At 37.7% G+C, this 25,006-nt stretch overlaps 1 protein-coding gene across 6 annotated transcripts in view; it reads right to left on the bottom strand.

Moving 5' to 3' along the window:
- The window catches only part of RALGPS2 (Ral GEF with PH domain and SH3 binding motif 2), a 186,807-nt gene that overhangs the window by 14,144 nt on the left and 147,657 nt on the right, over nucleotides 1-25,006 (bottom strand). For 5 of the 6 annotated variants that reach the window (XM_064515623.1, XM_026101044.2, XM_026101042.2 and 2 more), the window contains 9 exons: nucleotides 23,100-23,237; nucleotides 22,079-22,169; nucleotides 19,751-19,818; nucleotides 18,984-19,119; nucleotides 17,773-17,924; nucleotides 10,818-10,872; nucleotides 6,903-6,980; nucleotides 5,256-5,361; nucleotides 4,412-4,504 (listed from right to left, as the gene is read on the bottom strand). In XM_064515623.1, the coding sequence (XP_064371693.1) occupies nucleotides 4,412-4,504; nucleotides 5,256-5,361; nucleotides 6,903-6,980; nucleotides 10,818-10,872; nucleotides 17,773-17,924; nucleotides 18,984-19,119; nucleotides 19,751-19,818; nucleotides 22,079-22,169; nucleotides 23,100-23,237 (917 nt within the window). The remainder of the gene's footprint in view (nucleotides 1-4,411; nucleotides 4,505-5,255; nucleotides 5,362-6,902; nucleotides 6,981-10,817; nucleotides 10,873-17,772; nucleotides 17,925-18,983; nucleotides 19,120-19,750; nucleotides 19,819-22,078; nucleotides 22,170-23,099; nucleotides 23,238-25,006) is intronic. The other variant, XM_064515625.1, reaches the window with a different exon arrangement.

The raw sequence follows: 25,006 nt of genomic DNA, 5'->3' as shown, positions 1-25,006 counted from the left end.
TCATTACAGACAATTTTTCATTACCACATTAATGACTGAAATCTGTTCACTACTTAACATACAAAGCTCATTGCATATAGTAGTCTTTCCTGGTGAGTACAACACAAGAAAAACAAACCAACCAACCCACACTGAAGTTTATCCAGAGCTAACATTTGTCTCATCCAGGCATCTACAGCGTCCTCTTTCTTCGGATTAGTATCATGCCTAGAATACACACTGGAAGCGCTCCTTTTTCTTTGACCACAGGCACATCAAGAAGAACTGGCCTGCCTTTGTCTAAAAGGAAGGGGATTTCTTGCCCTTTTTGTTGGATTACACTGGGATTTTTATGAGGTAATTTTCCAAAGAGGTTGACTAGTATAGCCTGGAAGAGCTTCCAGTGTCTGTGCATTCCAAGTCCTCGGTCTCAACTGCCTGAAGCAATAGCAGCAGAACGGCCAAATGCATGCCTATAATCAAGACAGTTATTTACCATGAGAGCTCTAGCCAGGAAACTTTATATAGCACAGACTGACTTTGTTGTTTCCAGCATTCCTTTCCTTGTCACCGAGGCCTTGAGAAAATAAGTTGCAGAGAGAGATTTCTACATGGCTGCAGAAGATGTCAGGAGTATTTTAGATAACAGGAGCCCCACATAACTGCCACCCACCTACAGTTCATTCTCCCTTGATTAAACTTTCATTCTGAAATTACAACCAAGCATGACCTCAAGCATGACCCTTGACAAACTGTCACCATAAACTCCAGAACAAAAGCTGAGGCTTTGGTACAATAACCCTGTAGTGACATGGATTGAAACCTAAACCACCAAGGAAAGCACAGAAAGTACTACACAGGCAGACCAAGTGAACAAAGTTATTGATCATCTACTGTTAGGCTGTTTAGTAAAGTGAAGCCTCTCCTCCTATTCCCCCCAATCTCGGTCTCCCACAGGAGCTACCAGGATGTCTTCCACCTTAATTCCAGCATAAAAATTATACTCTGGGTGATAACCTTTGGAGCAGATGCATCTACTCATAGTAAGCTATTTACTTGATTAAAATACAGTTCCTACTAGCTACGGTTTGGATCGTCTTTTAATTATCACTACACTCGGGAAACCAAATTACAGGCCTGGGCTTCATACTGTTCTTTGTATACAGAAGCGGAAAAAAAATGTTTGCTGCCTTAAACAGCTAAAAGCAAGACATCAGCTGCATGCAGACAGATTCAAGGCTGTGCTGGATAGTTCAGTCCAATTCTCTAGAAATAACTGTTAAAATTAATCTGCTCTAGCAGGCATTGCTCTTTACTATGGTTGTTCCATCCTCCCTTTCCCAGGAACTTCACTGCTCAAACTCAGCTCAGCATTCACCACCTATCAGAAGCCTGCTCACATTATGGATTTTAAGGTCTCCTAGCTCCATCTGTAAACCTGGCTATTAGTCTGCTGGCATATCCTTGAACAAATAAATAGGAGAGCATAAGGATGACAGACATTCTTAGAGATGTTTAGCTTGCTAAGAACTTTTCTAGAACTAAACTGCTAGTGAACTGAGACATCGCAACAAATCAGAGTTATTTAAGGGATAAGAAAAGTTAACTTGGTGAAAATGATTTTTCAGATTCAGAAAGTGATTTCTGAATTGAGCATTCTAAATGGATATGACTCCACTGTCAAGACCAAAGTAAAGGCTTTTGTACTAACAGAGATTCAAGATTATCAGATACCAGATCTGAATTTTTACATTTTTACTTCACTTACTTTTCCTAAAGAAAGAGAAAAAAACATTTAAATAATTAAAACTGTTATTCTGAAGGAAATGTATAAGCAAATGGATCATATAAAAATGTGATAAACTTAATTCCCAAACAATAAGATTACTAGTCATGCAATTCTTTTTCCGAAGTTCTCTGTATGTTATTTAGGTTTTTAAGAACGTTTTTACACAATCACAGAATTGTTGAGGTTAGAATGCACCTCTAGAGATTCATCCAGCCCAGCCTCCTTGGCTCAAGCAGGTTGCCCAGGACCATGTCCAGTCAGGTTTTGACTGTCTCTAAGGATGGAGACTCCACCACCACTGTGGGCAACCTGTTCCAATGTTCAACCACCCTCACAGTAAAGTGTCTTACGTTCAGACAGAACTTCCTGTTTTTCAGTTTGTGCCCTTTGCCTCTCATCCCGTCACTGGGCACCACTGAGAAGAGTCTGGCTATCTTCTTTACTCCCTCCCATCAGATATTTATAAACACTGGCAAGATCCCCCGAGCCTTCTCTTCCAGGCTAAACAGTCCTTGCTTGCTCAGCCTCAACTTACACGAGAGATGCTCCACTCCCTTAATCATCTTAGTAGCCCTTCGCTGATCTTGCTTTAGTAAATCCATGTCTTTCCTGTAGCTCAGCCTGAGAGACCAGCACTGGACGCAGCACTCCAGATGTGGCCTGACCAGTGCTGAGGGGAAGGATCACCTCCCTCAACCTGCTGGCAATGCTCTGCCTAATGCAGCCTAGAATACTGTTAGCCTTCTTTGCCATGAGGGCACATTGCTGGCTCATGTTCAACTTGTTGTCCACAGGACTGCCAGGTCCTTCTCTGCAAAGGTGCTTCCCAGCTGGCTGGCCCCCAGTCTGTCCTGGTGCACAGGGTTATTCCTCCCCAGGGGAAGGACTCTGCAGGACTGAAAAAGCTTCTGATTGAACAGGTTCAAGCATGGTAAAATCTTCCATCATTCAATACTCTGACAGAAGAAACAATAAACAAAAGAGATTTACAGAATGCATAGTCTCTTCTTAAAAGAAAACAAAGTACAGTTTTGGCATAAAGCCTAAAGGCATCGCATCAGCAACAGGAGCACGTCGTCGGACACTGAGAAATGGAAAAGACATTTTTCCTAACGTTTCCAGAGGAAACGAGCAATCAACCGTTGGTGACAATGTCAGTGCAAGTTTTCTTTTGGTTGCTTCTTTTAATTTACTTTAACAGTTTTCAATCCTTCACATTTCTGCTCATAATAGCTTACAAGTCTGCTCTTTCCAGCTACCTTTAATGAGGCAGAGTCCTTCCATAACTTTTTCACTGATACTAGAGGCAAACAAATACAAACACATACACTCTTCTATACACCCTGGAGACAGGATGCTTGGCTAACAGGCCTTTGGTCTGGACCAGGACAGTCATTCTTAACTGACAGAACAAATTAAGCAGGATCGGTTTAGCTTTCACCTAATCAATCAAAGCCAGGGAGGGTGAGGCAGATGGATGATGCTAAAGAAGTTATGAAAGCCTTTCTACAAATAACTAGCTGTTATTCAAACAACTTTGAGGAGTAGAATATTGTTTCCTAATTAACTACCTTCAACGAAAATGAAAAATACTCAATTTGTTTTGTAAATTAAGGCAACACTATACACAAACTTTACGCACAGAATAGAAAATTCAAATATCCAAAAGTCTACTAAATCAGAAATCCTAAGCTCTGCCCTCTGAATACAAAAATGCTAGAATCAGGAAACAGTATTTTGTGCCAAAAAGAAATAAGATAGTCCCCTTTCTAGATTCCAGAGCACATCTCAGTTTCTAAAGTTACATAACTTTACGCAAAGCAAATGTTCTTCAGTGACAGTTGTCATAAATTAAACTGAAACACTGGCCAAGGCAACTGCCTAGAATTAATGGTTACAGTAGAGAATGAACTCACAAAAAGACCCCTCTCAGATTTTACCCAGTTTACTAGCAGAGATAATCTGTGGCACAGCCTATTCCTTTATAACTAACCAGTGAAAAGAGAAGTGAACTATGCACAGCGTAACATCCCCAGAATATCTACAGAAAATCCTTTTATTACTTTCCCACATAAGCAAAGTATTTTTAGCTTCTTTCAAATAAAGTTGCAGTGAATGAGAAGAAAGCCAACATCATGTGATGAGCTGGCTCTCTGTGTAACATACAAAGCATTTTGTAGTCAGTAGTAGTCAACGGACTACAGGATTAGACAGAAAAAGCAGAGAGTAGTCTAGCTTTACCACATATATAAAATCAGGACATGTTTAATTTCATATGTAGCGACTTCTCAGTCTTTCCATATCAATGCTTGTTTGGATTTCAAGCAGGAACAATCGGCTGCAACACTTGAAGATCATCAAAAGATACAACTTCTACCTTAGAAAAGCAGGCAGACCCAAAGGCATAGATCCCTTCTTTCCAGACCAACAATTTCAGAGAGAGCTATGGCATATGCAAAGCAGATGTTGCTGGAGTAACATGTAAGAGTGCATGATATTTCCATTAAGCCATATCCATATGAAGTGACAGATTGACTGGAAGACAGGATAACGCTGACTAGAGATCAAGCAAGTCCTAAACTACACTCTCAGTGTTTACACCAGGAAAGCACATTTTAATTTTGCAGATGCCTATTTACATACATGTTTTCTCTCTGTAGCCTTCAGAGACTTTGCAGCGTAGTAGAAGAGTTGAGTTCCACACAGTGCTGCCCAGTATTTTGTCCAAGATGCTACCTAGAAAGAGAAAAAAGTAAAAAGACAAATAAGTGAAATGTTTTGTATTATCAAGCTATAAAATAGTTGACATCATTCTGCAATAAAATGACAGCACTAACTGTCCAGCCAAGCCATCTTTTTTTTTTTTTTTTTTTTTTTTTTTTAATTCTGCTGTTTCTAGTTAGATTCATATAGGTCCATAAATGCATTAATCATCTAGAAATGCAAAAATAACGTGCTTTTCCTCACTAATTTGAGAAAAAATTTCTGTATCATATCTTTTACCTTTTGTGCCCTTTATGGAACACTTCATTGAGCTAGATAGAATACATCTATCCCTTTTCTTTTGCATTACTTGTACTGCCATAAAGTGTCCCCTGCTGTCAAGAATTTAAATATACATTCTGATTTACAACTCATATCAAAACATTTGCAATGCAACTATTTAGGGTCACTACCTATTAATAAATTGTCCACCTACTACTCAAGAAGATAAAATGTGCTCCTTCTTTGCTTTAAAGTTATCTGTAATTGTATGTAATCTTATGTAGCATCACACTTTGCTTCCTCTCCTTACATTATGAGCATAGCCATATAATCTGAATAAATCCTCCAAACAGAGGAATGCAAACTCTAGCAGCACCCTTAAGCCTTAATCAGCAAAAAGCAAAGGATGTCCAGACACTCAGCTTAGCTGTACCATGGCCATTCTATTGTCTTTATGATTGGGCGAAGCAAGAAGGTGAGAAAATGAATTCAGAAATCTTACAGTAGGTTTTTTGCCTTCTTTCAACAAAGTCTTCCTCCTGAGGACACCTTGAATAGTAACTGCTCCTGGATACAAGTGAACAGCCAAATCTTCAGATTCTAGAGAGCTGAAAGGAGCATGTAAAAAATAGTGTGAACAAATATTTTTTCTAAAGTAGTTCTCCTATCATTACTTCAAGCTAACGCAAACATCTGCATTTTAATTTACAAGTGCCAGCTTTTTATTTATTGGACTTCATTGTGGAAAAAGACTTTGGTTGTTACAAGGGATTGCTACTGTGGAATTTACGATCACAAGCAAAAGTGATCATAAAATTAATTAGCCAAGCAAGTAATCTATAACTAAAAAAACCAAACACTCAAGACAACTAAAATTCAAGAACAATTAATTCTAATTGGCAAGCATTCATAGTATATTCATATTGTTTTGCATCTGTTAAAACCTCTCCTTGAACCCTTGCAGGAAAGACAGTGTTTTGTGTTAGAAACACTGGAATCATTAACACATCAAAAATGAAGCCAAAGCTCAATCAAACATGCACAATTTTAAAAATATCTGAAAGCAAAGACAGTGCCAGGAGCAGTGATAAAGAACAGAAACCTGAACCACAGCTTTAAGGTGTTTTAATGCATCTGGTGCTCTACTAATCCTCCACCCTGTGGAGGGTCTAAGAGGAAAGGCCCAAAACATATGCCAGGTACAGAACTGTGAAATGAAAACCTAGTTTTATTAAAATTATGGAGCTGACCAGCTTAAATAACATTTTCAGTTAGAAAAAAAATTTACAACAGGAGTCATTTCAGTAAATGCCAGTCAGAATATGTAACTAAATTGCTGAACCCAGCAGTTTTCTAGAAGAGTTAAACAGTGCCTGAAACATCTTTTGATATAAACCAGAATTTGCCTCTTATCCAGCCTCACACTCCAGTGTATTCAAAGTAAATAGAAATTTAGCAAGTATTTTCCTTGCAACAGCTGCCGAGGATATGCAGACAATTTTGGACATCGACCTGGACATGAGCTGAAGTCACTGAGAGAATGCTTGCTTCTTAATATGGAAAAAAAATCAAAATCAAAACTAACTGCTCTCCCTTTCACAACTGCAGTGCCACACTGCTGCACGCAGGCTCTGCAGTTCAGTTACTCAGCATAATGAATAATACGACTGTGACGCCTTCTGAAGAATGCTGTATTCAATGAGTTGGAGCCAGTTTTAACCTGTGACTCATTTTAACCATATCTGTTACTTTGGGGAAAGGGGAAAAGCACAAATTCAATTAAAAACTGTTAGCAAAGAAAACATCTTGAATGGCATCCATTAGCACAAGCAGCAGCTTTGCTGCCCACAGCAGAACTGCCAGCACTACCCCACAGTGACACACAGCTGAAAAGCTATCTGCGGTAAAACATCTTGATGTAAAGATGCAATGGTTCAGAGTTTGGATTTGCAGACCAGAATGAGCAAAAGCCCATATGGTGATTAAGTCATAGAAGAGGAAAGCTCTAAGTTTTAAGAAAAAGGTCTCCACCTTTATTTTGTCACACAAGTTAGAAAGATAACACCAGAAAACACCCACTTAATTATTAAACTAAATCACCAATGCCAGAGGGAAAGCTTGTGACCTCTGTGTGCTGGGGAGATTGTACCTGCTGGCCTTCATGTGGCCTCGATAGCCATTTCGTGCCACTCTTGTCCCCGGACCGAGAGAATGGTACAACCTGTTCCTGTTGGATTCCATTATAAATTGTATGTATTACATATACTTTTATTCATACAAAAGGCATGATTCCTACAACAGCGTAACAACTTTGTGTGTCACAAGCCACTTCTTCCACATGAGAAATAGAAGACAACTTTATTCAGAAAAATGCATGAAGAGATAGATATCTTTTTATTTGAGCAGATATTCTCTTTGTCAGTACTCATAATATTAAGGTGTTTTATTGGTAGATTGAAGATTAATAAATTTTGAGAACAAAGTCTGCATTTTCTTAGATTAAATCAAAATATAAAGAAGGGGCAATATGGAAAAAGCTTTGCTGTCTTTAAATTCTCACTAAAGATGTTACTACAAAAGCCAGAGGTTTCAAATTCTGTAAGTAGACACACACTGCCGGGCTGAAGGGATAAAAAATTTGCTAAACAACTTTACATATTGGTATTTCTTCTTCAAATCAACCACTGAAGCCAACAACTCGCAAGGAAAAACAGGACCATCTGCTGTGATACATTATCTAGTTAAATCATACACATTGCAGGAAAAAAAATACAGCCATTTCACTTGAGTAAGCCCATGCTGTTTGAAGAAAGTCAGCAGATCAGTACCTTGGTATTGACTGACACTTGCTGCTTAAAACACTGTTGTGCACTGAAGTAAGCTCAGCAATATTTCAATTCTCCAATTTATACAGGCTTTAAAGTTTACATACAAATCTCACATTTCAGAGCCCTTAATATGATCTATATGTTTATCCATATCCGGGACTTGGATTCTGGACTTATCTTTTAAACACACTACTTCGCTTCGTTCAAAGCTGGTTTTCCAGACCAGATCCTTAGTTAAGAGAATGCCATTTAAGTCAACAGAAATACAAATATATATACTGATTTATACTGCTATACTGTTGCCCCATTTGTTTTTAATCTCTGCTTTTATAATTTCTTATATTATCTTGAAACACTGAAAATCAGCTCTAATTCTGTACAAAGCAGATGGTTAAATACTAGAGAGTGAGAAGTTTACAGGCAACATCTCTTATAAATTTAATAAACTGTCCCCTGTCAGAGGTGCTTTGTACTAGTTGAAAAGCTGTTTTGGTATGGACAGACAATATTTCTCAGCACAGGAAATCTAAATGAGTAACGGTTTCAGGTTTTAATCTGAAATCAGAATAGCATACAGCAGGCAAGCAAAATCCTGGAAAGCAAGAGTTTTAAAGAAGGGACACAAAGATAAACAGCATTAAACAAAAAGCATGAAATAATTTTCATTTCTTACCAGTTGAAACTATTTCCTTTGCTGAAGGGAGAATTACCAACACACTACAAATGAATTACTACCTACTAATCTTTTCCAGAATAAGCCCAATTTTCAGCCTAATAGAGATTTTTGAATTTATGATTTTTTAACAATGCATTCAAGATTTAGACAAAGCAATAATTAAGATGAAAGAAAACAAAACTGTAATACAAGTTGTATATCTGTGTGTACATATGTTTTGCATGCAAACAAAATACATTTTTTTTCTTACCTTTAAGCTTGTTTTTGCACAACAAGGAGGCTATCGCTCTGGATTCGAGCTATTTCAGGTAAATCTATTCAGAGACACTCAGGATGACAACCAGTGAGACTGAAGTGCCACTTAGGATACAACCGCCAGGACTTGGAATTAAAGTCCTTTCTGACCAATTTTGATTAGCCTAAGGGACTCTCATTCCTGAAAGCTCTTTCTCAAGTTTCAGACTAAGCTTCCTTTGCTCTTAAAAGGAATCAGTGACCAAGTCTCATCCCTTCTGCACTTCCCAGTTACAAACAAGCAGGAGGGCTAGGAAAATAAAGAATATTTGATATTCCACACACAGATTTCGCAGGCAACAAGCAGCAGCGCATCTCATTTCTTCCTGTTAGGCATAATGTGCAGATTTAAGCCCTCCTACCCAAAGACCCTGTTGGCAAATCTCTGGGCAATATTGTCTTCCCACTAGCATGATACATGGAGTAGTCCTTAAGATGACTGGATATATCCCAGTTTTGTTAACTGCTATCAATTCCAGCCAACTAATATTTTTCCTTCGCTTGGATAAAAACTCCTGTAAGAATAGAAACCCAATGTACAGATCAAAACTAGGGATGCTCTCTCTTATTATCTTAACATAACTTAACATACATATTTCAGAGTATTACCTATTAAAATCCAAAACATGTTTCATCATTTTATACAAAGAATAGATGCAAGGGTGTTGTGTATCTGCAGGAATTTCACACATGACGTTTTAAATGTTCTTGAAGAACTCATTCCCTCTCCTGGGAAGCTGACGAGAACCTGTCCTCAAAAACATGCAACCTCAAATGGAGTTCCCAAAGAGTGCTCTCAGGAAAGAGGAAAATACTGAAGGCATGTGGAATTTAGAGTAGGAGCAGGAAACTTGACACAATTATGCTCAACATGGAGCAAACCTTTCAATTCATGGGGAGTCTAGGCCAGCCAGTTCTCATTATGACAGAGATGAAAAACCTCGCTTTATTTCAGGAGTCCACACAAACAATTCTGGAGAGCTTTATTATTCTCCAAAAACATGAGCTTAAGCCTGAGGCTTACTAAAATTTAAGCTGCCTATGTTTCTTGAGGTATGAAAGCACTCAGCTCATTACTTTGTCTAAGGCTTTGCCATATAGCTTTTTGGGTCCAAGAGATAACCTGGGCTAAATTAATTCTGTTATGCAATAGGGAAGGAAGAGCAAGAAGAAAACCTTTCTAATATTGCAAGTTGCATCAAAGATGGCACATACGAGTTATGGATTTCCTTTCTGACCCTATTTTCCTTCTGTGCTCACATGAAATGCTCTTACTTCTTACCCAGTAGAACCTTAATGGCATTTCCTCTTGTATACAATCATATTTATAGGATGAAATATCAGAGAGTTAACTTTTGACACTGAGCAAATTTCAAAGCTACTTCAAAAGAGTAATACAAAACTTGAACTGCCTCAATAAATGCAAGCAGAACATAAGGTTTGTGACCCAGTTCCTAACTATAAAGTCAAAGTTCTTTGACAAAAATTTCTACCAAACATCTTGATAGCATGGTAGAAGTGTTCTGTGGCAACTCTGAGGCTGATGGATTACTTGAAATTGAGTTATAGCAGCAAACTATGTACTTTATGGCACATCTTACTGAGTTGTAGGAAGACGAAATTTCCACTTTTCACTGTACTCAACTACAGCTGTTAGTCTTTTTCCACATTCTCAAGTGCACCATGAGAAAGGACTGAAGTGGTCAATGCCAGCTGGGTATTTGCAGGTATTTAGATGAACAGCAGGACATTAATTCTGAACTACATAAAATCAGACATTAGCAAGGGTCTTTACTGTGCTTTCCCATGTAAAACAGGGATGACAGTAACAGTGAACTGAAGGGACAGACAAAACAGGTGATGATCTCAGTGATGAGAACAAAGGGAGCAAGGATGGTGGTAATCTCAGGCAAAGGGAAAACGGAAAACAGGTCGTGTGAATAGTAGATATGCAAATATATAAGAACAGAATATCAACTGGGGTTTAGTGGTACTCTGGCTGGCCTATTTAGAAGAATTTGAGCCATCAACAAGCATCCAATTAGATAACGCCCTGCTAGCTACTAGTGAGAAGAAGCTACTTCTCAGCTACTTTACAAGAACTTAGTGTATGAACTTACTATGGTTTATTAATATTGGCTCTCAAATTCTTACAGACTGAAGACTTACAGATCACTAAAATAAATCATCATTTTCAAAGGACAGAATCTGAGCAAAAATGTTTGAATAAAAAGAAATGCCTGCTTTGAGTGGCAGTTTTTCTTACCTTTCAAATGCTGGCCAGGATGTCTCTTCACTAAGTTCAGAACCATCACTGCTACCTTAAAGATCAGAATGGATGATACTTTACTTCATCAAACTAACTAGTTCAATTATGTCAATTTCTTTTCAGAATATTTATTAAGATTAAATGTGTAACAAATAGTTCACTAAAATATTGAACAAAAATACTTTAGGATTTGTTTCAGGAATTGCAAATTAAATTGAGGTAGAGATTAGAAGGGACTGGTTCTGGATTCTCATTAAGTTGAAAAAACACAGCCCTCATACAGGGGAAAGGCATTTTTGAAATTCAGAGAAGGTTTCTAAATGCTAAATTGTCTGATGATCAACACAATAGGCATTTAAAAATAAAGTCACTTTATATAAATAATTTCTTATGAAACTATATACGGTCATGATCAAGGGGTGCAACTTCCTTACAGTGCAAACTCATCACTAAAGCTCAATATATGAAAAGGCTTTGCTGATTTCAGTGACTTCAGTAACTTATTTCCAACTCATATCAGCTCACAACAGTCTTTTTTCCTTTCACACTTCATCAAGTCACCCAACATTAGTGCAAGTATTTTGTTAACCACTATATAAAATGGAGAAGGACACATACAGCCCACTTATCTGATGCATCTACTTGTGGCAGCTCAGTAAATAACAAGCTAATTTTACAATTATAGTAAATCCCTTCAGTCTGAAAATTAGTATTTAAATATGGAAAAATGAGTACATATGTATATAAATCTGTGTTTAACATTTCAGGACTTTGAAACAAGCCTCTGACAAATACATCTGCCTTTTTTCAGATTCTTCTATCTTACAAATGCTTTGTTTTTAACAGGAACAATTTTAGGTGCACACATACAAAGTATACTGGCAATTAAAAAAAGCTGAAACAAACTCTACAATACTCATAATCACTTCCACTTGTATCAAGATGCTAATTTTTATCACTGTCCTAGGTACTTGTGAGGTTTCATTGCCAAAGGATCAGTTTTAAACGGTCTTTATCTACTTTCTCTCAAAAATCCACACTGCAATATGGAAGCATTGTTAATACCCAGTGTGCAAAACAAAGCTTAAATATAACTTGTTGGAGGTTACAGCAGGAAGTCAGGCTGTGCTAGGTTCAACTGAGTGCTCTAAATGCTGGACACTTTCTCTGCCACTTGTATCAGATACGTGTGTGTGTGTGTGTACATTTACATACACATAAAATATACACACACATTATGTACGTATATATCAGTACATAAATACTGTTAACAGACCTCAGTAATTTCAGTTTTTGTGTTGTAAATGATGTTCAAGCTGCTCTCTTGCTAGCTCTTGACCTCTCAGCCCAGCCTCCCATGCCCAGCCATCACCCTTGCCTCCCCTTCCAGTCAACATATGATTTTTGGCTCCAGAAAATCCCTGTTCCTTGGTTTCAGCTGAATCAATGTCAACCACTGCTAAAAGCCCACTGTTTCGGGATCCCAGTGCCATCTAGCCAAAACATGAAGTTTTTAGGGACAACTACAGTCCTATTTATTTCCTTATTACTACACAGATTTACCTTTACGTTAACAAGAAGTGCAACCTTAATATGACTAGAACTCTACTTGATTATTTTGATAATTTCTGTATTAGCTTCGCTAACAAAGTTTGAAATCAAACATTGCACTATGCATTCTACAACATTTACAAGCTATTTTAAAGATGCAAAACAATCTAGTAAAAAAGAAAAAGCTCAAGTATCACCTTTGTGAAAGTAATAGTCCTTGTTACAGTATCACTGCAGTTACAAAAATCAAATGAATTTTAGGGATGCATAATCAAAATATTTCTTTTAAAAAGTGTAATCTACAAAGAAATTACTGAGTACTCCTGTTAAAACAATGTTAATATAGAAAAATAGGAGGCTATAGATCTCAGCTGGATGTTTTAATGCCTATACAGTTTTTCAAAAACTGTAACAGAAACCTGGAAAAGGTTGATTTCTAGAGTTTGAAGTGTCCCCTGTTTCTTTAACATCTATGAAGAACATATAATAGGATTTTTTAGATTCTAAATGTTTAGAAAAGACTTTTTCACAACAAAAGCTCAGATGCACAGACACAAACACACCTTTCCTAAAAAAGCAAAAGTTATACATTACATCCCTCCCTCCAAAACAAAACAGAGGTGAAAGGAACTGTTTTTAATCTAGTAGAAGTTAGGTGCCTAGAGAATTTCTGCTTAAACATTAAGTACACTATTTTCTATCACTTCAACTGGAAATATTTCATTCATTCAGTACTTCAAAAGTATATCACCTTCTTAAATTCTTTTCAAGTATGAACTCAGTATTTGTTTTTCCCCTTGACAACCTCAAGAAAGTCTTCAGGTTAAACTTAATAACACATCCTAGGTAGTTTAAATCCTTTCAGTTAAGTAATCTTTTATACAACTTTCAGTTTTACATTAGAAACCACTTGGCCCAAGTCACAGTCTTCCTAGTTTTCTTTACTGCCGATAAAATTAAAGATTGCTTGTACGGCCTCAGAAGAAACTGGAATTGTGTTGTTCTCTACTACTATATAACACAAAGGCTTTTTCCTGTCTCAGGAATATCATCAATTGGCAAAACCGGTTTTCACCAACTATAGTGAAGATTTTTTGAGACATGTCAGGATTTTTTTTTTGCAGATCTCTAGTACTGCAGTTGAACATGGAAGTGAATACTGCAGCTGAATTTTGTGCATTTGGAGTTGCAGATGTGCACATATGGAAGTCTTGGCTGTAGGCACCCAAACAGCATGAGGCTAGGTTCCTAGTTACGCGATAGGGGAATATCCATAGCACGGCATACTCACGTCCCCCTGCCTCCAGTCACAGCATCCACTCATTGCTGAACGTTTGAGGCTATGGAACGTTTAACACAGGCTTCCTTTATCCATAAGCTAGTCCCCAAAGTTAAACAGGTGTTAATATAAACAAACCAACCCCAAAATGTTTTAAAAAGTATTCAGACTAAAAATTCTTTCCCCCTGTGCAACTGACACTCTTCTGGCTCCAGTTAGACGGCACATCCAGAGCTCTAGCCACTACAGCCAGTCACTGACCTGATAAAACTTGAAATTCTAACACGAAAACGCAAAAATTGGTCAGTAGGCCAGATCATCTGTTGCTATAGCACAGGACAGCCCAGCTAAGGTCATGGAGATGGGCTCCAGCTCCTAAAAGTTATGCTCCACCCTGTCGAGTCTGTTACTATGCCAAAAATCCCCACAGATATTTTAACTACTGCAGTACCATAACTATTGTACAATAAAGTTTAAATAAGCTTGAGAGTCTGGCTTGCTAGTCAAATAAGCACAGGGTAAAGACTGGCAAATGGCTAAAACAGTAAGTTGCCAGAGAATCAACAGACAACATACAGTATCATCACTGACAGTTAATGAGTTGCATTAACTAAGCAGAAGTACATAACCAAATGGGTAAAGATGGAGCAGAAACAGGGGGTCAGTATAGCTGCTTGAATTGCACATCAGAGTGGGCCTTCTACCAAAGAGGGCTAACAAAGGTTGAGGAAGGAAAAGAATGCTAAGACACCTGTATAGCCCCTCTTTCCCCCTCAAATCTATGCATCTTCATGTGCATTTTCAGCCTAAAGTATTATATGCTTCTTGAATTTACCCTATCATGAATAAGTAGTCTGCAATAGCAGACAAATTAAATAGCAGGCATTTATTGACACATTTAAATGGAATTAAAAAAAAAAAGTCTTCCTTCTGCCTGTAACCCTACCCAACCTTTGATCTTCTCAAGCAGACTGCTGACAACTCAAGGTCCTCAACACCTGAACAGCATTCTACAGGGCAAGGACTCAAACAAACATTGGCTGTGCAGAGTTCTTCCCTGCTGCATAGGTTGCCAAAAACCTATAAGTATATGTATACACTGTACACCTACACCTATACTTCATTTATTAAAAGAGAAATATAATCCTTCACAGAATTCAAGTACTTCGAGATGGTGACTTAATAGAGTAATTCATTAGAATGTTGATTTTCTTGTATGCATTTTACACCTGTTTAGATTTGAAAATGTACTGTTCTTAAAGAGACTTGGTTTAATTCATCTGGATTTAAAATACCTTTCTTTATCTACAGCATTAATTTTTCTGATTCTATTAGAATAAAGACTCAAGTTATGCTTGGGTGATGGAATACAAAAACCAAAGCAGATGTTCAAGGGCCTTAGTTTTTCAGAACTTTCATCCATCTTGAAGATAAAAGAAATAGTCTAAAAAAGAAAACACTCCAAAGTTGGAATTGGATTTGCATCCAAAATGGTTAAGAACAACGTATAACAGTGTCTCCTTTAAAATTTTAAGCATCTAAAACTACATTCTCAATGCCAAGCTGAGTCTTTCTGTGGTCATACTTCTACATGTACAGTACTTAAGAACAGATGTGAGACTGCAATCTTAGAAAAACCTCTTAAAGATTACTTTGCATTCAGTACGTTAGGCAGCTTAAGAGGAGAACAATCACAGCAGAAGCAACATAAGAAAAGAGGGAGCTATTCTATACTATCCCTTTCCCCTACAGAATTATTTGAACAACTAATCATTGTATACAAATTCTGCTTCACAAATGAACTTCAGTCCCATAGCTGAGCCAAATCATACGGAAAGGTGAACATCCCTGCAAATATTAACAGATGCAAGCTTAACATTGCTGCACAGATACTTAAAAGGGTAACTTGAATAAGAGAATACAGGAAGAATATAGGCAAATTAGGCAGTAATAGAAAGTGATGTATTCCTAAAAAGATCTTGGGAATAAAAGAATTTTCATGTTATCCCTAAGTAGAATCATGATCTAACAAAAGTAGAAGAAATTAAGGTGATGTTATGTGAGGTGGTAACAGGAAGCAAATACGTGCAGAACACTTGGTAAAAGCTGGAAGAAGCTTCCTTCCGCCCAGCCAACAGAAACGCTGAGATCTCAGAAGGCGAAGTTCACTCTTTCGAAAGAGCACACAGCGACCCCATCAGAACAGAGGGACCACAGAACAAAAACATCTTGCAGCTGTAGACTTACTGGTAGCAAGCAGATAGAGGGCTCTCAGTGAGCTTTTACTGCAAATTTACTAAAAGCAGACATAATTCTGAATTGTCTGCACAAAACAGAAGCACTTTGGGCAGTATTCATCTGTCCGCATTTTCATTTGTGTTAGTTGTCAAAAATCTCTGTGAGGTCAACAGAAAGAAAGTGAAGTTTAAAGACATGAATCGTACAACTTCTTTTTAGCCCCCCACCTAAGAATGGGATGAATCATATCCTTGGAGATCCTACTTCTCTGTTTAATTATAAAGAGCTCCAGATGACTAGCTCAAATGCAGCTGTCTAAATTAGAAATGTCTCAAATTTAGACAAGATGAATCCCTCTCCTTCCATTTCTGAATTGAAACCAACATTTTTCATCTGATATAGGCATGCATGCCTGGTTGATTATTTCTTCCTTTTGTTTAGGATATCCTTGGCCTCCTGGAAAAAAGATTTTTTTTTCCCTTTGTTCAGGAAACAAGCATTCATGTTGCAAAGTAAGAGGGCAACAGAATAACGTGTACATCTTCCTTACTCTGGCATAATACGTGACTGTCTTCTGAATGCAGTCTTGTAATTCTAGGAACCAGAACTGCTTTGACCAACTACATGAAATTAGCATAACTGAGGCTGTCTTTAGGGTTTTTTTTCCCCTGAGAGTTCCAGGTTTCTGCAGAATGAGTGGAAAGTATATAAGCAGTCTCAGGACCTTGAAATTAGGAAAAGCATCTGACAAAGATTTCTGACTACAGTTGTCTCACTACAGATGGGCCTGTTTTCAGGTAATCCCATACTTGGGAGACTTTCTGCACTGGTGCTGCTTTAGGGATCATTTGATGCAAAAAAAAAAAAAAAAAAAAAAAAAAAAAAAAAAAAAAACCAAAAAACCCAAAAAACCCCACACTTAGCGTAACCTTAATATTTGGATGATGAATTACACTGTTGTAAAAAAAATGTGGTATGCTATGCAATACCACTCCTAGAATGGATCAGTCTTTCTCAGTACAATACAACCATAAAATGTCAGTCATCACTTGTATGCATCTTTCTAGTTTACAAAGAGAAGCAAACAGCTAAACCACTCAGTTTTAGTATGCTAACACACAGAAGATAATTTCATCCAGCCATGAATCTCAAGTCTAGCAATGCTGTAACTCATCTCTTTATCACAGATTGAAAGCATTTGTCAAAGAACTAACTGGAGAAATGCAAATGGAAGTGTCCTTATGTATCTGAATCTAGTGTGTCCACCAGCAGAAAAAAACAAAAACAAAAAACCCAGAGGAATCTTCATTAACAGGCCTGTAAATTGCTTCACTGAAGTGTAAATTATGTTCTTAACTATTTGTTAAGCAAAGCAAGGCAAACTCTGGCATGAAGCTCCAACAAAAACGCACAAGTTGACATGCTCTCATGATTTAGACAAAGCATCACAATGATACAGCACTACGTACAATCATCCTACATAAACTGTTGCTACATGGCTCGTTATTTGACATTTGATGTAAAGACAGATTATATCAGATCCTCCAGTATGAAAGGACCAGAAAGGTCCAAACAGCTCTTACCCCTTAAAACAGTGTTTTAAAGTAGTAATACAATCATCATTACAGTCACAGCCAAGCTACTAGCATGTCAGATATATTGGTAATGTTTTGAAGAGTGACCATCTATCAAAAAACACTTTAAAAAAGAACAAAATATTAAATGGTGATCTAGGCTTTCTTCCCCTCTGCCTTTTCACACCTACATTTCTCAAGTTTGCTCTGAAATAGTCTTTTAGAATAGTACCATTGCTTGTATAATCTCCAAGTCTAAAAATCTTTATTAAAAGCCCATTTCCTGCACAACTATATTTGCAGTTCCCACCTATTGAAATCCCACTGGAAAGGGTGGAGCTTTCTGCCTGCCCTCTGGATGGGGCATGAGATTCCATGACACTGTCATCCAGTAGGTGCCTTGGTCCTGCGTTGGGGAATGTTGCGCTTTTAAATTCAGCCGTATTCATTTTGTGTATGAAACTAGGAACAAATAAGGATAAAAATTATGTTATTTTTGATACCTTTTAAAAGTTGCTGCTTTAACATCTTGAAAGATACCATGTAGTGTGTTCTGAACTTCAAACAAAATCATGGTTTGTGTCATAAGCAATAGTGTACAAACTATATTACCTGTATGAGCTGTTAATATCAAAACTGCACAGCATTCTGGGAGCAAAGAGAAAATTAAAAGGACTTGAAAAGATTACTTCTTCTACCTTAGGGGCTTTTTGTCTTAACAACGCTTACATGATTAAACTTTGGAATTTCACTCCTGTTCATAAAATGAGGGGCTAGCAGGTACACTTATACAATAAAAAGGTAAGAGCTGAATTACAAAATATCTACAATCTTGCATTTTGAAAAAGCAACAAGAGGACTGATGAGACTATGATCAAAATATTAATTAGAAGTATGCCTTGCTAGAAAAAGGAACTAATACCATTAACTCTACAAAATCATATACTAACCTACAAATGACTGCACTATAAGAATACCAGCAAAATGATCATTTCAGTTTTAATCTGAAAGAGTTACACTGAAATTTAGCTATTGTAAGTGATAGTTTTATCATCTGAAAAGAAACTAAGCAAAAAAAACTACTGCTGCTTATGTATGATCACTTCACATCAGCATTAATGACTCTTACGTGAAAGAGGCAGCTTTGTCTTAAAGCATGCAATGAAGAGATCCACAGGAGAAATTTCAGGAAGATGTTTTGTCACTACCTGAGCGGTTTTATAGAAGACAAGTTATAAGAAATGCACAATTTATTCCAGAAACAGGAACAAAGAACACGCTGTGTTTTGTGACGTATGCTTATTATCACAACAGCAACAGACTGTTTTGATGACTTATCTTTGGGAAACTACCATTATATTTCTGAGCTTGCTCTCTAACCATAAATTGGTCTTTAAGTGAAATAGTGTGTATAAACAATACTGTTTTTTCAAAGTAAAGCTTTTATATTGAAAGATACAAAATAATGTGCATAATGTGCATCACAAAGCTTAGGATTTTCAGATTAAATAAAATGCTGACTTGTATCCGAGACTATGACATTTCCTATGTCCATGTGGTATCAAGTTCCTAGGTGAAGGGGGTGTTGGTGGCAGCAAGGCTCCTTCAGCTGCAACATTTTTCCGTCCACTTTGTGGAGATGCTCCAACTTCAGAGCCTGGGAACAAAAGAGACATTACTTCTGAATAATCCTAGAATTACTATCGGAGCTACTTCTAAGAAAACTGTGGGCAAGCTGCACAAATAACTTCCTAAACTCAAATTGTGAAAGATACCATGAAGCCTTAAAACTCAGCGCTATATGCATACTGATATTTAGAAAAACTGTATTTGGTTTCTTTTGCACAGGACAAAAAAAAAGTCCTTAAGTTTGCTGCATTAGCCACATTGACATTAAACATGTCCTACTGATCTTCACATTTTGAAACTCCTACCTTCAACCATTTCAGGTATAGATCAAAAGTAATGCACATCTTTGGAAGTACATTATTCCGTGAAAAGGTTTAGATGAAGCTGTTCTGTTTAGACACAGAAAAGCACAAGTATTTAATAACTCTTCACTCCAAATGACATTAACAAGCTAGTGCAACAATACATACAAGAACCTGAAAAACCTGACTCAATTCCTTGAAAAGTCTCTTTAGAGATCAACTTTAGAGTTATTACCAATATACAGTGTTTACACTTCACACCTCTTTACTGTCTTCAGGCAAGTATCTTCCATGGTCACAACTCAAAAATAAAGTATTTGACCACCTGAAGTCTTCTCACAGCTATTAAGCATTTACCTACTAAATCTTCTCTGGAAGCAGCAGAATGTGGGGTGCTGGTCCCTGGTTCTATCTTTAAGGAAAGTCTGCATTAAAGAAGCATTAAAAATTACTTTATGAGGAAACAGAAGGATGCAAAAGTACATTTTTTGAAAATGAAGTTTTTTGATTTACAATTGAGAGCTTCTTGTTTCTATAATTGCAAGAAACATTATGAAGTTAATACAAAACTTGCACAGTTACTACCTTTAGTACATAGTATTCCCAACCTTTCTTTTTTCTTTTGGGTAGAAAAAACACTGCTGCAGCAGGGCTCAAGGTTCAGAAAAATCACATGCTAAGGCACAGCACAGTAAATGAGTCTATTGCTTTGGATTCCACGGAGCAGGACAGGTTTGCAATATTATGCTAGAGGAGGACCAAGCTCTGTAGCAAAACTTTGGCTACAGAATAGCATTACGGCCTCTTCTGCATCAGGCAGCTGCGCAGGCAGCCACAAGCAGCAATGCACAGCTGCAGCCAAACAGCCACCAGCTGCCCCCCCTCTCTAAGGGAAAGCTCACTATGAGCTGGTACCGAGCTGGGGCAGAGTCGCACTGCGGAAGGAGCGAAGGAAGAGGCCACAGGTCTGCATTGGCAGCAGCTGCTAGGGAACACGCAGCCGCACATGAGCTGGGGCTGCACGGCCCTGGGACCACTAGCAGTTACATGGGACTCTGAAGTCACCTCTACCCTAGCGTAACAACTGAAAAGACTGAAAACCAAGCAACTGCCCACCACATTGGTAAAAACATTTATATTTACTATATTTTGTATTTTGAACTTTTCTGTAAAGTAATGAAAGCATGTACACAAGTGTGCATGGCCAAGCCTTCTGCTGCCATTACCATTCTAAGAAAACAAAATCTTTCTTTGGGATTTTGGAAAATATGTAATCAACTTGACTGGGTCAATCATTCAAGCTTTTTCTAAAATAGTTCAGCACTTTTCAATGGTATCTCCACTAGCACTGCAAAGGGGCAGACTGCTCACCACATAACTTCAAGAAAGATCAGGAGCGCCTTGTTAGCTCAATTTGCAGAATGAGAATCTTTGAAATTACAAGTTTAGAAAAGCATCTATTAAACTTTTAGGAGAAAAAGCTTCAAGTCTGACAGTTCCTCCCCCCTCTCATTCCCAGACATGTTTAGCACAGATCCATGACAACTTTGAAGTTTAATTTTCTTAAATAAAATTCCTTAGCAAGAGAAAACAGGAAAAATTAAAGCTGGATGCTTACATATGAACATAGAGACAGTGCTCTGGAGAGCAACCAGTCTTAAAGACTGTGACACTTGCAGGGAAGCCAGGTGTTTGAGCCCATGTTAGCTGTCCTTCGACACAAATGGAAGGGTGCCTATTTGTTGTCATCTAGTAAATTCTGATTAGGGCTATTAAGTGGTAAGCCATTTATAAATTATTGTTTTTCCAGAAGGTAATCTGCTCCTTCAGTGTGCCTCCCCCTCCCACCATCAGACTACAGCCACACAAGCAACCGATTCAACACAACTGCGGTGACGAACCGCCAGGGCAGGCAGGGCAGGCGTGGGTGAGAACCTCCTCCAGCAGGTCAGCCAGGGAACAGAAACTTTCCTCATGTGCAACGGATCTGCTTTAGCCAGTTTCCTATCCTCAGGGCTTGTCCTTGTCTCAGAGATGTCCAGCCCTCAGTTTTACTGGATGCCAAATCACTTAATATAATAACCTTTTAATTAGGGAAGTACAAACCTCTGTTTTGGGGTGGTATAAGGGGAGGGGAACAACACTTTGCTTTTCAAATTCAAGTGTTTACATTTGATTCACCCTGTGAACCCTACTCAAAGGATAAAAACATAAAATGAGGACTTAAAGCAAAAGCTCCAAGCCCTCCTGGGTAAGAACTTAGGACCTCCTGGGTAAGAACTTAGGACCAGATGCACAGATGACTTTGTTCTGATGAAAACATGACATAAAACAGAACTGATGGTGTGATTCATATCTTACTCAATATGGAGTGCTACATGTGAGCTAGAAGTATGGAGCCTACAAGAATAAACAGAGACGTCTGCAGATTATGTACACCCAACAGACCAAACAGACCTGAAGCCAGTTCTTGATACAGATGTAAAAGAGGAAAGAAATATGCCATCTATCATGCTGAAAATTATCCTTTCTGAGCATAGGACCCTGCTACAACCTCTCTAGTTGCAATAGATGCATCCGAGACCCATAAATACTTGTATTTGGCAAGTGGAAACAAAGTGACAGGCATTTTGTTATAAAAGCTACTTCTTCTAAAGAATTAGAGTTACAGCATTTCATACTTACTTGTAATTGTCATCTTCTACAAACTTTTGTAGCTCTTCTATGTACTGAACTGAGTTTAGATATTTTTGTACATGAGGCAACAGAGGAATATCTAAGAAAACAGATGACGTCCATTATCACTATACCACTCATTAGGTGAATTAAATTATTTTCTAGAATGTATTTATACAGAACCAGACTCCTTACCTTTTCTACGTGAGATATAAAGGTATGAACTACAGTCTTTACTGATGTTGAAATTTATCCTTCATACCCATTATCATGCATTGAGCTGACACTCCCTACATCCAGAGAGCCTCTGGAGCACTTTGGGCTGCTCTGCTTATCAGAGCATGGGGAAGGGAGAAGGAAGCAAGAATCCCTGGTCAATCTAAAGTTCCAAACCTGGAGGACTACATTGGAGGAGATTTTCCCTCACAGCCCAAGTTTTTATTATTTTGAGCTTTCGGTGAAGGCACAACCCTGTGCTAATATTATGTTCTATCACGAACTGTCAGTCTGTACTGTCACAAATGCAACTTTACAACTTTACTAGAAGAGAAAGAAATTGGATTGTGAGGGAGACCACCTCTGAAGAAAAAAAATTTCTATGAACAGCACCATAAATGTCCAATAAACAAGTTTTATGTATTTTACTATCTCCAGTAAAAGCATACTCCAAGAGCACTCCTACTATTTTTAGGATCATAGTCATAAAGTTATGACATATATGCAGATTTATAATGTACTAGCAAAGCTTTCATTAAATAGAACATATTTCACATTTTTCATCAGAAAGAAAACACTGCAAGAATGTGAGCTACAAGAAAACGTATATTTTATTTTGTTTCCTCATACTGATGCTGCAACATAACCTACAATACCAGAATAAAGTTTTAGATTTTGGGGGGACATGGTGGTTGAGGGAGGGTGGTAATGGCATACAAATGAGTCAGGCCTTATTAAAATAGTATTATGTAAGCCAAATATTAATACTTTTAAAGTTACTCTTTAATACTGCAAAATTAACATGCTAGCTTACCATATTCACAGGACTGCTGTAAATCTGAGATAATTCGAAGTATGTTGTTCATTAAATTTGTTCTTTGCTCACTTTCCAGAATGCTCCCTGTTGATGGGTATGCAGAATCAATATACGTCAAGTCTGAGAGGTAAATACCTGAAAAAATTAGAAGGAAGAATTCCTTTTAGTGTCTCATGTTTACCACAAATAAAACAGTATTTTGGGGAATTTTTGCTTTCATTGACTAATGTACACAGAGATTGATGACAGCATTGCCTCACTGTGTTATTTTTCACGTACCTGGAAAATGATCTCTAAAAGATCTCCAACAACCTCTGCACTTCAGAGAAAAATAGCAATTGTGCATGGACTTATAGGAAAGTACACCACCACGCCGCTCCTGTCTTGGATTCAGTTTGAATCACCTCACCCTCAATTTTGTCAACCCTGTCTTAGCTCTATTTGCAGATGCCACGTTACATGTCCAGATAGGTTTTTGAGTGCAAACCTTTTGTTCTGTGTATGACAAATCAGAACGGGAGGTGGAGAGGGTCTTTTTCATGCATCGTACCAGGCACGTACAATCTGACTTTCTATTTGACAGCATCACTATTTCTAAATCTGAAAGCAATTATGAGGGTACGTGCAACTGCTCATGATCCCGATCTTCTGTCATACTACCAATTCATCATTCCCTTGACAAATATGAAGCATATGAAACAAAATGCTAAAATATTTGAGCAAATTTACTAACAAATTCATCAAGTTGCCTATTGCTCCAACTCAGCACATTTCAAAAACAAAAACAGACAGAAGAAAGACCTTATTTGTAACTTTTCAAAGTGAATAGAAACTCAAAAAACTCAATTTGCAGCACCATGGGAAATTATATACACGCAAAAAGTGCATTTAGACTGAAATGTGGTATGAATTCTGCAGTTCATATCAGCTTTAACAGCTAAAATCCCATGGGCTTACATTTAGCTCTTCAAGTCTTCTACCTGTTTCTTCGCCTCCCCACTGCAGCCCCTTCTATTCTGCCAGTCCTTTGGTCACATGGAGAACAGAAGAAAGTTCTCTTCCTTGCATATTATTGCTGTAAATAAAACTGCTTATTTTAACTTGAATTCTATTCATTTCCAAAACTCTACCCGAAGTCTGATCATTTCTCATCTCAAACAAATGAAACACCTCTCAACGCACTTTGCCATTTCAAAGCAAAAGTTCTTCTTCCCCTGCATGCTCCACAACACGAAAGCCCTACACGACTGTTAAAACATCCAAACTTAAATAATATTCTCAAGAAGCTGTTACTGAAGTAACCTGGAATTTCTAAAATTAATCATGTTTTTCTTACCTCAGGCTTGTATAACCAAAGTCATAACAAGAAGTTGGGCTTTACAGGTGGAAGAGTATTAATACAACCTCACTAGAACAGCAGTTGTGTTTGTACAGCACCTAGCCAGTAGGTTCTTCAGTCCTGAGCTGGGAAACTCTGGGCATCACTCCAAAGTCAACACATACACACGCGTGTGCGCACACACACAGAAACAAGTTAAAATACTTGTGGTTGAAAGGTGGCACAAAAAAGTGAATAGAAAGGTATTACACACAACCTGATATACTACTAAGTTTTTCAATCTTGTATTCTGCTAGAAGTAGTTTATTATAAAATAGAAAGGACGATCAGAAACATGTTATTCACACTTATATTCTAATGCTATCTGAACTGCATAAGCTGTCCTGAGGCTAACTTTGCTAAGCAATGTCCAAACAGGCAGTAAAAAAAATCCCAATCCTGCTCAATCTTCCATAGAGAGAAGTAAATCATGCTTCTTATTCACAGTGAAAGAAATTATGAACAAGCTCCTGCAATATTATACATGATTCTATAAATTCACATATTTGTAGGATTATCCTTCTGA

Source organism: Dromaius novaehollandiae, chromosome 8 (genome assembly GCF_036370855.1).
Source record: "Dromaius novaehollandiae isolate bDroNov1 chromosome 8, bDroNov1.hap1, whole genome shotgun sequence".
Lineage (NCBI taxonomy): Eukaryota > Metazoa > Chordata > Aves > Casuariiformes > Dromaiidae > Dromaius > Dromaius novaehollandiae.
This window is presented reverse-complemented; position numbering and strand designations above follow the sequence as displayed.